The following is a 14,676-nucleotide window of genomic DNA, read 5'->3' on the forward strand; positions in this document are numbered from 1 at the left end:
GGTTTATTAGTCTAATCTCAGTGTCAACCTTATCGTTCAGTATAGCTCACTGAAATACCTCTTTCAAGGATAGCTGTTTTATTCCCATTGAGGTTTCCTTATATATCTTGGCAAAAGAGTAAACTTAATTGAAATTTTTCGAATTGAAAACATTTCTTTCGTTCCTTACCTGCTCATATAATTCCCTTACTTAGTTTTCTTTATTTAGTTCTTCCAACTCTTCAATATTACTATTTTCAATAGCTCTTTTTTCCTCTCACACACTATTGTTTGCTGTTCTACGGTATCATATATTCCTCAAAATTTGTTTAGTATATTTAGTCTGCATTTGTTGCCACACCGGATTCTTTCTGTTAACTATTTAAAGTCTTATTCTTTTCCAAAGAGATTCTACTTTTACCATATTAGCACTTTTCTCCGTAATTCCTTCCTCTAGTATTAGTTTCCTTCATTTTTCCTCGAAATTTCCTCTAATCTCTTTGTTTTCTAGGACTTTGTGCACAAACCTGTTGCGCAAATAAGGGTGTTTAACATCATGTTTTGGTATGTTATGACGATAGTGATGAAATGTCAGCTGTAAATAATCAGATCCTCCTTCATATTTCAAAAATTTACTGAATTTAATTACTTTAGAAATTCAAAAATGAACTGAATACAAAAAAGGGATTATATAAAAAGTATCAACTCAGATAGCGCAGGTAATGACAACTTGGTTTCGAACAAACCAATCACAGGGAAGCATCCTTGTAAGCCGCGCAGTAAACATCCATGTAAAACAAACTCATTTTATTTTCAAAAGCATCGATGTAAACCTCCTGGATGGCATCGCGCTAAACCTCCACCGCGACTTACCTGCTCTGTTCTCTTCCATTCACTACAATGTGTTTGTTTTACATGGATATCGACATCGACCGCGACCTCCACCTCCACCTCCACCGCGACCCACTTGTTCTGTTCTTACCCTTATAGTCCAGGACGGATCTGTTTTGAGATGGACGTTGAGAGGTGACTCAAATTTTTTTGCAGAAGTTGCTTGAAAATAAATCAAATAATAATATTTGAGTTATCCTCCCTCTCAAAAAGGTCCGGAACATTGTTTAAATAATCAAAATGTCAAAAATTGAAGGAAAAATTCGATTTTTTTCTTTGTTTTTTGATTATAACTTTAAAAGTATTCATTTCCGAGAAAAGTTGTACTGACATAAAAGTTGCGTAATTCAATTTACTACAATATAGAATTGGTTAAAAATTTAAAAAATAGTAACCCTAGTTGCAAAATAGCAATAATTGCGAAAAACCATACAAAAACAAGTATTCGCATTTTACGTTTTTCAACCATTTATGCTACACTTAGGAGCTTCATATTTCTCCCTGAAAAACTTTATGATACAGTAAAACAATACTGTAAATTTCATTAAGATCGGTTCAATAGATTTTGCAAAATAAATTTTGCAATACAGCTTTCGCAAAAAAAATTCATTTTTTCAAAATATTACAGGACTGAAAGTAAAGCAGATAGCAAGTTGAATTTTTTTTTTGCTTATAGAAATGTACTCTACCTTTCATTTGCAATTTTCAAAATTAAAATCGATTAATTACCACGGCGTCAGAAAATTTTTGAAATAAACAATAATTTTTGGTGCTACGCGCAGGACAGCTGTGTTCGATTCACACAGGTTGATTTCCACCAAAATTTCTTCTAATCTTTATCTAATATATTACTTTCTTACTCTATATTTTGTTGTATTTTAATATTTTAATTCCACAAAAATCAAACTAATTTTATTATTGTTTGTGAAATATTGTTTAAACAATTGAATATGTTTAAAAATAATAAACTTTTATTATTTAAGTTAAAATATATGAACAAAGAAAGTTTTTTCTAATAAAAGTGTTATTTCAAAGGATAGAGTATGTGTTTTTATTTTGTAATAAACAAATTTATTTATTTATATCAAAATGTCATAAAAATTAAAATGTATCAATCATTATAAAAGGTCATTGAAATGCCCAATCAGAGCAACCTATCCGCTGTCCTGCGCGTAGCACCAATAATTAATGCTTATTTAAAAAAATTCCTGACGCCGTGGTGTTAAGCGATTTTAATTTTGCAAAATTGCAAATGAATGGTACAGTACACTTCTATGTGCAAAAAAATTTTCAACTTGCTATCTGCTTTATTTTCAGTCCTGTAATATTTTGAAAAAATGAATTTTTTTTTACGAAAGCTGGATTGCAAAATTTATTTTGCAAAATCTATTGAACCGATCTTAATGAAATTTACAGTATTGTTTTACTGTATCATAAAATTTTTCAAGGTGAAATATGAAGGTCCTAAGTGTAGCATAAATGGTTGAAAAACGTAAAATGCGAATACTTGTTTTTGTATGTTTTTTTTCAAAATTATTGCTATTTTGCAACAATTGTGAGTATTTCTTAAATTTTTAACTAATTCTATATTATAGGAAATTTAATTACGCAACTTTTATGTCAGTACAACTTTTCTCGGAAATGAATACTTTTAAAGTTATAATCAAAAAACCAAGAAAGAAATCGAATTTTTCCTTAATTTTTTGACATTTTGTTTATTTAAACAATGTTCCGGACCTTTTTGAGAGGGAGGATAACTCAAATACTATTATTTGATTTATTTTCAAGCAATTTCTGCAAAAAAATTTGAGTCACCTCTCAACGTCCAAATGTACTAATATTTTTACAGATCCGCCCTGGTCTATTAGGTGTGTCCATTCATTTCTGTTTGCTGTTTTTCGCATCCATTCGTGGCCAGCCATTCGCTTGATGCCATCAGTCCATCCGGTTTGATATCTGCCTCTACTTCTCTTACTTGCCCTTGGTTGACATTTAATAATTCGCTTCGTCCAACGGTTGTCTTCCCAGGTTGGCTGCCCACTTCCATTTTAACATAGCACTTTTTTGGATCACATTTGTTACCTTTGATCGTCTTCTTATTTCTTTATTGGATTTGCGGTCATTGAGCTTAATATTAAGCATTGTCCGTCCATAGCTCTCCGAGTCACTTAAAGTTTGTGGACTATGTTGTTTTTAAAAGCCCATGTTTCAGTTCCATATGTTAGAATCGGCTATGCCTACTGATCGAATAGACCAGGGCGCATCTGTAAAAATATTAGTACATTTGGATGTTGAGAGGTGACTCATATTTTTTTGCGGAAATTACATGAAAAAAACTCATATAATAATATATGAGTTATCCTCCCACTCAAAAAGGTCCGGAACATTGTTTAAATAATTAAAATGTCAAAAAATGAAGGAAAAATTCGATTTTTTTCTTCGTTTTTTGATTATAACTTTAAAAGTATTCATTTCCGAGAAAAGATGCACTGACATAAAAGTTACGTAATTAAATTTCCTACAATATAGGATTGGTAAGAAATTATAAAAATTGTCACCCTTGTTGCAAAATAGCAATAATTGCGAAAATACCATAAAAAACAAGTATTGTCATTTTACGTTTTCCAACCATTTATGCTACACTTGGACTTTCATATTTCACCCAGAAAAACTTTATGATGTAATAAAATATTATTTTCAATTTCATCAAGATCGGTTTAACAGGTTTTGCAAAATAAATGTTGCAATCGAGCTTTCACAAAAAATTCATTTTTTCAAAATGTTGCAGACATAAAGTTGATTTTTTTTACATATGGAGGAATACTGTACCTTTCATCTGCAATTTGCGAAATTAAAATCGGTTAACTACCACCGCGTCAGGAATTTTTTAAATAAACATTAATTTTTGTGTTACGCGCAGGACAACGAATACGTTTGCTCTGATTCCAATGACCTTTGCTAATGATTGATAAATTTAAATTTTTAGTACATTTCGATATAAATAAATAAATTTGTTTATTGCAAAATAAATAAATTTGTTTATTGCAAAATAAAAACACATACTCTTTCCTTTGAAATAATACTTTTTTTAGCAAAGACTTTCTGTGTTCATATATTTTAACTTAGAGAATAAAAGTTTCTTATTTTTAAACATATTCAATTGTTTAAACAATATTTCACAAACAATAATCAAATTAGTTTGATTTTTGTGGAATTAAAATATTAAAATACAACAAAATATAGAGTAAGAAAATGATATATTAAATAGAGATTGGAATAAATTTTGGTAGAAATCAACTTGAGTGAATCGAACACCGCTGTCCTGCGCGTAGCACCAAAAATTAATGTTTATTTAAAAAATTCCTGATTGTATTAAATAGTGTGATGTTATGCCTTCTGGTCCCAATTAATTAAAACTCTATTGTTTGGTTCAAATACATTATATTTACAATCACCTCCATCAACGACTAACCATAACAATATGTTTACATTTAACAGTAACGACCTACTACAACAATAATTAAATACTCAGTACAATAATCTTTCTCCACCGAGTTAATGTTTATATACACATTTAAATAATAACAAAACATGACAATTCAATGTTACTTGCGGTTATTGATACAAGAACAGATACTACATGGATTAATGACTTTGAATGAGTTTTAAACATATTTTGTACAGGGTGATATTATAATACCACATGATGCCGTGGTAGTTAATCGATTTTAATCTTGTGAATTTCAAATGAAAGTTACAGTATTCTTCTATATGTAAAAAAAATTAACTTGCTATCTGCTTTATTTTCAGTCCTGCAATATTTTGAAAAAATGAATTTTTTTGCGAAAACTGGATTCTTTTGTTCTTTTATTATATCAAAAAGTTTTTCTGGGTAAAATATGAAAGTCGAAGTGTAGACATAAATAGTTGAAAAACGTAAAATGCGAATACTTGGTTTTTTTTATGTTTCTTTCGCAATTATTGCTATTTTGCAACAAGGGTGACAATTTTTAAAATATTTAACCAATACTACATTGTAGAAAATTTAATTACGCAACTTTTATGTCAGTGCAACTTTTCTCGAAAGTGAATACTTTTAGAGTTATAATCAAAAAACGATGAAAAAAATCGAATTTTTTTTATTAGCTCCGCAAATTAGTTTTATTTATAATAGTTCATATTTAAAAGTATATGCTTTGCGCGAAATTGTCTGAACCTGAACCTGATTTTTCCGGATCAGATTAAGTACCAGAACAAATTTAGTATGATTTTAAAGGTATTCCCACTGCAAAAATTAAGAGAAAAAATCTGTAGACGAAACAGAATTAATTGAGAAAAAGAAATATACTGATTTATTTAATGTTGCGTAGGCGATTGCAAAACAATGAAAATTGCAAACTGCTTAATATTTTGCATAATATTATTATGTAAAAATAAAGAACAGCGTTATAAAATGACAAATAATGGAAATAGTTCTTTAAAACGACATCTGATGCACAGTCACAAAAAATTCATTGAACCTACTCTGGCAAAAATATATTTATATTTTGTTATTTCTTCATCATTTTTTGTTGAAGTAGATTAAATTACACTTGGTATGATTAAAAACCCTCCAACGAATTTTTTGTTGTAATCTAGTAACACTCAAATAAAGACATAAAAAAGTGAAAATGCATAAAATTATCACCGATTTCCGATAAAACTAAACTTGCCAGCAAGCAATTTTATGCGCAAATGAATAATTTTCTTGAATTTACGACTTTATTTTGACTTAAATCGCTCCCCGTATCAAGTTATTTTTATATGGGACTCATTGTATGTTTAATTTTGTTATCTTCATTGGCAACTAATATTTTTATCTCAATAAAAAAGTATATCTACTAAATAAATTATTTTTCAAACTCTCTTAAACTAGTTTGACAAACAGTTTAAATTTTCAAACCTGTAACCATTGACCAGTTTAACTTGACTTGAATTATTTGTCAGAAGGATTGACTTGAGTTTGACTTGAAATTAAGTTAAATTCAAGTCCATTTCAAACATTCAAATCAAACTTGTGCAACTCTAAGTATCAACTAAACTGTTGAATATGGTATTGGTATATGCGCCAAAAACGCTAAACGTGTTAGAGGATGGGTATATAAATAGAGAGGAATATTAAAACAACTGTACATGGTAGTAAACAAGCACTGTTTACTTTTAGCACTGAAAGTTTTTTATCTAAAAACTATTACCGTTTTAGCAATGATAATATTGTTTTTGTTTTGTTTCAGAGCCAAGCTATGCGGGTAGTGCGGACTGTAGGTCAAGCATTCGAGGTGTGCCATAAACTTTCTTTGAATAATCCTGAAAACGATCAAGATCAGGATGAACAAGATACGCTTACTCAAGACTTACTTAGCGACCGCCTTAGTGATATTACTAGTGATAAGCAAAAACGAGGTAAGGAAGATTTAATTCATACCTACTATAAGAAATACAAATAGCAAAATATTTTCAAATTATACGAAAACTATTGTATCAATTCTGAATAAACACGAAAGCATATTCTTTCAAAACTAATTTTATCGTATTTTATAATATTCTTTTAATGGGTCGCCCATGTTTCCCCAACTGTCATCAATACGACTAACTTCACGCGTAACTTTGATACGAGAATTATAAAAAAAATATGCATTGAAATCCAGATCCCGTAATTTTTTAAGCGTTATAAAGTGAGTACAAAGACATACATCTGGATTTCAATGCATATTTTTTTTATAATTCTCGTATCAAAGGTACGCGTGAAGTTAGTCGTATTGATGACAGTTGGGGAAACCTGGCGCGCCCTCTTTTAATAATACTTAATCGCGTTAGTGACTTCTGGCAGTATAAATAAACATTTAGATTGTGGTTATTCTCAAACGAATATTTTAAGACGCAATTCAAAAGAGACCTCTTATAAATTTATATGGTATACAGAATGGCCAAAAAAAATCTACAAGAGTATTAATAGTTGAAGTGAAAATAGACAATACAAAAAATACAACCAGTATATTTGAAGCCTACGAATCGAATGATCATGCAAAAAAAGAGGAAAAAGGTTAATTCTTTGAAAGGTTACACGCGGAGATATAACCAAGGAAAAATATTATAATAATGGCAGACCTAAATAGTAGAGTTGGAAGAGGCAAGAAATGGATTGAAAGATATGACAGTATGGGAAAGGAATAAAAACTGATAAAAAAACAGAAATATTGACCTATGTATGGTAAACGTTCCTGTCGAGAAATCCACTCGATAAAAAAATTCCACCAAATCCACAAAAATCAACAAAAAATAAATTATAAACGACATAAAGGTAAAGAGAGAGAAATAAACAGTGAATTTATTTGCTCGTTATGAAAGTAGGGATAAATAATCCTAACGCAACAGAGCAAAAAACGAAAAAGATAACTACAGAAACATAAAACGCTACAAATTAATATCAATAAAAAATAAAGAAAGATACCAGCAAAAACTGAATGAACAATTTGATATAAGGGAGACAATAAATAAGGGGACAGAAAATAAATGGAAGAAATTATACTTACAACGGCAAAAGAAATATGTGAAACAACAAAAATCGCCAATATAATGGAAAAACAGCAAATGCTGAATAAAATAAATACAACATAACGCGAAAGAAAATTAAAATGTTTTATATATTAATAGCGGAAGAAAATACAGAATTTTATTTTCGGACACTGGATTCCAAAATTATTGTGCAAGAACTATTTGCAAGAATAATTAGTAGCCATGATGATTGCCAACCTTCGTCGCGGAGATGGTGCTTAAAGAAGAAGAAGAAGTTATGTTTAAGGGGTCGAAAAAAATTGAAGGAAAAAATTCATTTTGCACTTTTTTCTCAACTATTGCTAATTTTTAAAACAATAATTATTAAATTTTTAATTATCAGTTATGCAAAATTGAAAAATAAAACTTTTACCTTGCATATTTTTTTTTGTTGGAGCAATATCTCCAGTTATAGACCAAAATTGTTTTGAGATTTTGTTAAATAAAAAATTAAGTACAATGTTTGCGACTGGTGCATAATATAGTGATTATTGATACGAAGTAGATACATTCTGAAGTGATTCCAGAAAAAACATACTCTTATGGGAATTATCAAATTGTCCAAAACAGATACCGCCTGGACTATGTATACTGAATTATAATGTACATAAATAGGGTTTATTGGAGGAAAAGCGCAAAATGTCACCTGTCAAAATTTTGAATGTGTTTTAAATGTAAGTATTAATTTTTTTCGAATCCTGAGAAAACTAATAAATATTTTTAAAAATTTTAAATGTATAATGAAAGATTACGTTATTACCGAGGGCCGAAAGTCCCTTAGAATAAACAAAAAGTTTCTTTTGAATGAAATATTTGCAATCTAAAAGCACACTAGATTTTCTCTTTTATTCTCACCCCTGTAACTTATTAACATACATGTAGAAGTTTTCAGGCACTTTTGGCCCTCAGTAATAATGTAATCTTTGATTCTGCGTTTAAATGTTTCAAAAATATTTATTAGTTTTCTCAGGATTCGAAAAAAATGAATATATTTAAAACGCATTGAACATTTGACAGGCGACATTTTGCACCCATGTCCTTATGGTAGTGGAGCCCAAGCGGGGATTTTTGCAGTAACTCGAGCGCGTCAGATTATCACATGGGGAGAAACCTGGTACCCTGTAGATGTACTTGTACCATATATTGGTTCTAAACACAGGGGAGTTCGTTAAGGGGGGCCGAAAAAAAAATCTATCCTTAGAAAAACTCGAAATCGTCAGATTAAGATAAGGTAAGTTAAGTACACGCAAAACAGTGTATATTTAAAAAATCTGACGATTTGGGCGGGGCGTAAGTAAATGGGTGAGTCACAAAGTTTCATAAGAAAAAAGCGAATATTTCGCGAAATGAACGATAGATCTAAAAACTAAAAAATACGTGCTCAATATTTGTCAGAAATCTATCGAATAATACCAAACACAACTCCACATGTAGTGGGGTGGGGGGTAAATTTAAAATTTTAAATACGAATCTCGCGATATTTATCCAATATGTTTGAAAAATCTATCGAATGGCACCAAACACGAACCCCCTCCCCTATTAATATAGCGGATATACTGAGCTTTATCACACTCATCAATCACCTTGTATATTGAATTTAAATTATTTTAGGACGAAACATTTTTTTGTCATTACTTTTTAAACCACAGAAATGTCTGGCAATTATAGTTCATATTTCTAATAATGTTCTAATAATTTTAAATACGATATATTTACCTGTACAAGTGTGCTGCGCAGTAATGAACGCAACCTGTATCAGTAGCCAGATGGCCGGTACGGTATTGGATGAAGCATAGGGAATAATATATTAAAAAACCAGTTGGCTTAAAATACTTTTTTTTTTCGACGTTGCTAGCTCTTGGTCCATTACTATATTTTCCTGCAGGCTATCTACCATACACTAAAACAAAAGAAAACAGCAACAGAAAAAACTACGTATTGTATGTAATTACTAAGTATATCAACAGTATTCAGCGGAAGTATTTCAATAATTCGTCTAATGCTATCTCATCAACTCGAATACGTGGAAAATACTATGCAGCTTCAGTGACGGAAAATGTAATTGGGATGGAATACCGTAAACAATGTATACTGACTTATAATGTACATAAAGAGGGTTTATTGGATAAAGGCGCAAAATGTCACCTGTCAAAATTTTTAATGTGTTTTAAATGTAAGTATTCATTTTTTTCGAATCCTGAGAAAACTAATAAATATTTTTGAAAATTTTAAATGCATAATGAAAGATTATAGGTCTGGATTCCGCGTATGAAAAAAAAGTTGATTAATATCAAGCTGAAAATTTGTTAATAGCTTAAGGGTGTCTAGTCGGATAAACTTTGACATAGGGGAACACTGGAAGAGGGGCAGTTTTAATTGTGGAACAGGTTAAAAATTTGGAACGGTCAGACCACGAAAACGGCAGATTTATTTTGTTCGACAGAACAGACTTAAACTCTCCGAACAGAGATTAAACTCTCATGCAAAAATCAGACTATTATTTATCACCTGTCATAATTCCTGTCATTTGACATATTCTACATGTTCCACTTATTGAAACACCCATTTGGTGATAAATAGCAATCTGATTTTTGCATGAGAGTTTAATCTCTGTTCGGAGAGTTTAAGTCTGTTCTGTCTGACAAAATACATGTGCCGTTTTCATGGTCTGACCGTTCCAAATTTTTAACCTGTTCCACAATTAAAACTTCCCCTGTTCCAGTGTTCCCATATATCAAGGTTTGTCCGACTAGACACCCTTAAGCTATTAACAAATTTTCAGCTTGCTATTAATCAACTTTTTTTTTACATGCGGGATCCAGACCTATTATGTTATTACCGAGGGCCGAAAGTCCCTTAGAATAAACAAAAAGTTTTTTTTGAATGAAATATTTGCAATTAAAAAGCACACTAGATTTTCTCTTTGATTTTCACCTCTGTAATTTATTAAAATACACATTATAGAAGTTTTCAGGAACTTTTGGCCCTCAGTAATAATTAATCTTTGATTCTGCATTTAAATTTTTCAAAAATATTTATTAGTTTTCTCAGGATTCGAAAAAAATGAATATATTTAAAACACATTGAACATTTTGACAGGCGACATTTTGCACCCATGTCCTTATGGTAGTGGAGCCCAAGCGGGGATTTTTGCAGTAACTCGAGCGCGTCAGATTATCACATGGGGAGAAACCTGGTACCCTGTAGATGTACTTTTACCATATATTGGTTCTAAACACAGGGGAGTTCGTTAAAGGGGGCCGAAAAAAAATCTATCCTTAGAAAAACTCGAAATCGTCAGATTAAGGTAAGGTAAGTTAAGTACATGCAAAACAGTGTATATTTAAAAAATCTGACGATTTTGGCGGGGCGTAAGTAAATGGGTGTCACAAAGTTTCATAAGAAAAAAGCGAATATTTCGCGAAATGAACGATAGATCTAAAAACTAAAAAATATGTGCTCAATATTTATCAGAAATCTATCGAATGATACCAAACATAACTCCACATGTAGTAGGGTGGGGGGTAAATTTAAAATTTTTAATACGAATCTCGCGATATTTCGCGAAATGAACATCAGATCAAAAAACTGAAAAATACACTTATCCAATATGTTTGAAAAATCTATCGAATGGCAGCAAACACGAACCCCCTCCCCTATTACTATAGCGGATATACTGAGCTTTATCACACTCATCAATCACCTTGTATATTGAATTTAAATTATTTTAGGACGAAACATTTTTTTGTCATTACTTTTTAAACCACAGAAATGTCTGGCAATTATAGTTCATATTTCTAATAATGTTTAAAAAGTAATGACAAAAAAATTTTTCGTCTTACAATAATTTTAAATTCGATATATTTACCTGTACAAGTGTGCTGCGCAGTAATGAAAGCAACCTGCATCAGTAGCCAGATGGCCGGTACAGTATTCGAGGAAGCATAGGGAATAATATATTAAAAAACCAGTTGTCTTAAAATACTTTTTTCTCCGACGTTGCTAGCTCTTGGTCCATTACTATATTTTCCTGCAGGCTATCTATTATATACTAAAACAAAAGAAAACATCAACAGAACAAACTACGTATTGTATGTAATTACTGAGTATATCAACGGTATTCAGCGGAAGTATTTCAATAATTCGTCTAATGCTATCTCATCAACTCGAATACGTGGAAAGTATTATGCAGCTTCAGTGTCGGAAAATGTAATTGGGATGGAATGACCGTAAACAAATTAATCAACGTGCTATAAAACAGACCATCCAGTTTTCAGAAAACGATTGCAATATAAACGTAGAAAGTGCTGTTTATCGAGATTTATTTGTTTATAGACACCAGTGCGTAAATTATAGGCAATGAGGCTATTTTAATTAATTGGGTCATTAAGAGAAATAAATATGAAAAATATTTATTTTACGATTTTCAGAAGTTAAACATCCAATACAGTTGATTAACTGTTTTTATTGCAATATTTTTTTTTGAAAAAAGTTCGAAAGGCTTTTTCTCGCTTTTTTTGAATTTTTTTGAAGAATAAATGAAAAATGATATTATATTATTATATTGACTATTCGATTTTGCCCCAAATATACTGAAAACCTATCGACTTAAATGGAGAGAAGCTCAGCCATTTGGGATCTTATAGCCGATTGTATGGATGGTGCAATAGTAATGTTGTTTGTAAAATTATATCACGCTCTCTTAGAGGTCTGACTAAAGATTAACATGAACAAGACGCAAATAATGACAAAAAATGAAGGGATATTGAGCAAACTGCATCTTATAAGTACTTCTTCTTCTTCTACGGCACTAGAGCTCAAATTGAGCCTTGGCCTCCTTTATTTTTTGCCTCCACCCTTGCTTGTCTGTGGCTGCTCTTCTCCATACACGGACTCCTAAAAGGGTTTGTGTGTCACTGTTTACTGTGTCTTCCAGCGGTTTCTTGGCTTTCCAACTGGTCTCTTTCCCTGCATTCTAGCATTCAGTGCTCTTTTTGGTAGCCTATCCTTTACCCTAGACTTTAGGCCTATTGCAATCTTTGTATTCTAATGAAGTCGATCAGGGGTGTTTTCTTATAAAGTTGATAAAGCTCGTTGTTGTATCGACTTCTGAAGATTCCGTTTTTCCTCACAGGTCCTAGTATTCTCCTCAGTACTTTCCTTTCGAATGTGTCGAGTTTGTTTTTGGATGTTTCTTTCAGGTCTCATGCTTCACGGCCATAGTTGGGACACGAAATTCGGTTGGGCAGAGATAACCAGACATGTGAGCTCCCACTTCGCATGGAATTAACCTGTGGAGTGTTTGGTAAATTAAACAATGTGCTTAAATCGGAGTTACCCATATGTCTCAAAAAGAAAATCATTGACCAGTGTGTGTTACTTATGGAGCGGAAACATTAAATACTCACAAAAAGGTATACAGTTCATCAACTCTAGCCTTGTTTTACCTTGTCTTCAACCTTGTCTTATCTTCAAATTTAACATTATTTAACCTAATGAAAATGTACAAATGAAACAATACTCGTAGTAAGAACTCCATGATAATCTTAATCTTATCAACACAATCGTTATAACAAGATATTCCTCTCATTTAGACGTATTCAGATGGCCAAAGTTCCAAAGATTGGACAAAAGTCCAATTGGACACTACATTTTGACGTAAGATGGTTTATAAAACACATCTCTCACAGTTTACGAGTGATTATATTTTTCTTACTTAATTAATTATGAAACCCGAAGTAAAAACTACCAGTTTTACTTCATAATTTTTCCCCACATAGGGGGTCGGCATAAGTCCGGCAACGCTCAAAGTCTGACAAATCTGTCGAAAAAGATTAAACGAAGCATGTTCGTGCTTCGGACAGTTGTGTCGGTGTCATGATAGCACGTGGGCGTCGAGCTACGTGGCATGTGTGCGGGAATAGCTTAATGTTGATTTTGGAGAATGGACAGACAGACGAGGAATCATTGAGTGGCCCGCACGGTCATGTGACTTGATACCCTGTAATTTATTCCTGTGGGGCCTTCTCAAAGCCGCGTTTTTGCAAGAGGACTACGCACCCTTCCCGACCTCCGAACTGCAATTGAAGGAGAATTTGAAAGTCTTCGCGGACAGCTTGAGGTGCTTTGCCGGACCTCTCTCTCCATTGCAAAACATTGCAATAAATGCTGTAAAACACAGGTTAAGAACAAAGTAAATATCTTTAAGATAATTATATATAGTTCAAAATAAATAAAATAAAATATAATTATATCTTCTGCAAAGGAAATATAACATTATACTTATTACTATCATCAAAACATAATAGTAATATTAAAACGATACAATACCCAACACAATATATACAATAACAATCTCGCTACATGGAATCAACCTATCTACACATTCAGACACGGAGACATCGCATTTCAATTCAATGCGATAACCGACACACAGTCACTGGTTCATCGTTACTACCGCGCACTGCGGTAACGGTTCTGATGGAACGCCACGTCAATACTGCGGCGCCTACCTAGGCAGAGTACCACCTCAACCCCGTGCATATCTTTCATCGAGCTATTCCTAATTCAATACGTTAAGAATAACTGATCCTGATCCTATGATTCTCCTCCTCGTCTTAAATACGCTCTTCGTGTCACTGTCTTCTTCGGTTTCGTCTAGTGGGGTATGAAGAGGGGATGCGTCAACACGGATTATTTTACGGTCGGTCGGCCGCTCGCCAGCTGTGGCATTATATCATTACAATGCATTGATCAAGATGGACATCAATTTGAACACTTACAGTAACCTTTTTTCGAATCCCTTTTGTAATTTCTTAGAATAAATTCAATTTGACGCTGCATTTTTTTTTCTTAATGCAAATTTGTTGCCTGACTTATGCCGACCCTTGTATCATTAAACGATGAGTATATCTCTTTTTACTGTTTCTCTGCAGATGTTGCAGATTTAGCTGCACTAATTCTGTGAGACACAGGACTAAAATATCGAATTTTTTTTGTGATCGATTTGGTTCATTATCAATGTAAAATAGAGAATTTTAACAATTCATTCAATTAATTTTTTCAAAACATTTCTCACTCCCGCCCTATACCTCGACGGCTGAAATATATTTCTAGGTTTTCATTAAACTTTTACGTTCTTTAAAAAATAATGGAGACAAAATTATTTTAAGAACAAAAAGCAATTAATAATTTATTTTGATTGGCGTGACT

General features: G+C 32.0%; 1 protein-coding gene across 3 annotated transcripts in view; it reads left to right on the forward strand.

Moving 5' to 3' along the window:
* LOC126889986 (dystrophin-like protein 1) overlaps nt 1–14,676 on the forward strand; it is a 549,346-nt gene that overhangs the window by 485,497 nt on the left and 49,173 nt on the right. For all 3 annotated transcript variants that reach the window (XM_050658783.1, XM_050658782.1, XM_050658781.1), the window contains one exon: nt 6,144–6,312. In XM_050658783.1, coding sequence (XP_050514740.1) covers nt 6,144–6,312 — 169 coding nt within the window. The remainder of the gene's footprint in view (nt 1–6,143; nt 6,313–14,676) is intronic.

This window comes from Diabrotica virgifera, chromosome 8 (genome assembly GCF_917563875.1).
Source record: "Diabrotica virgifera virgifera chromosome 8, PGI_DIABVI_V3a".
Classification (NCBI taxonomy): domain Eukaryota; kingdom Metazoa; phylum Arthropoda; class Insecta; order Coleoptera; family Chrysomelidae; genus Diabrotica; species Diabrotica virgifera.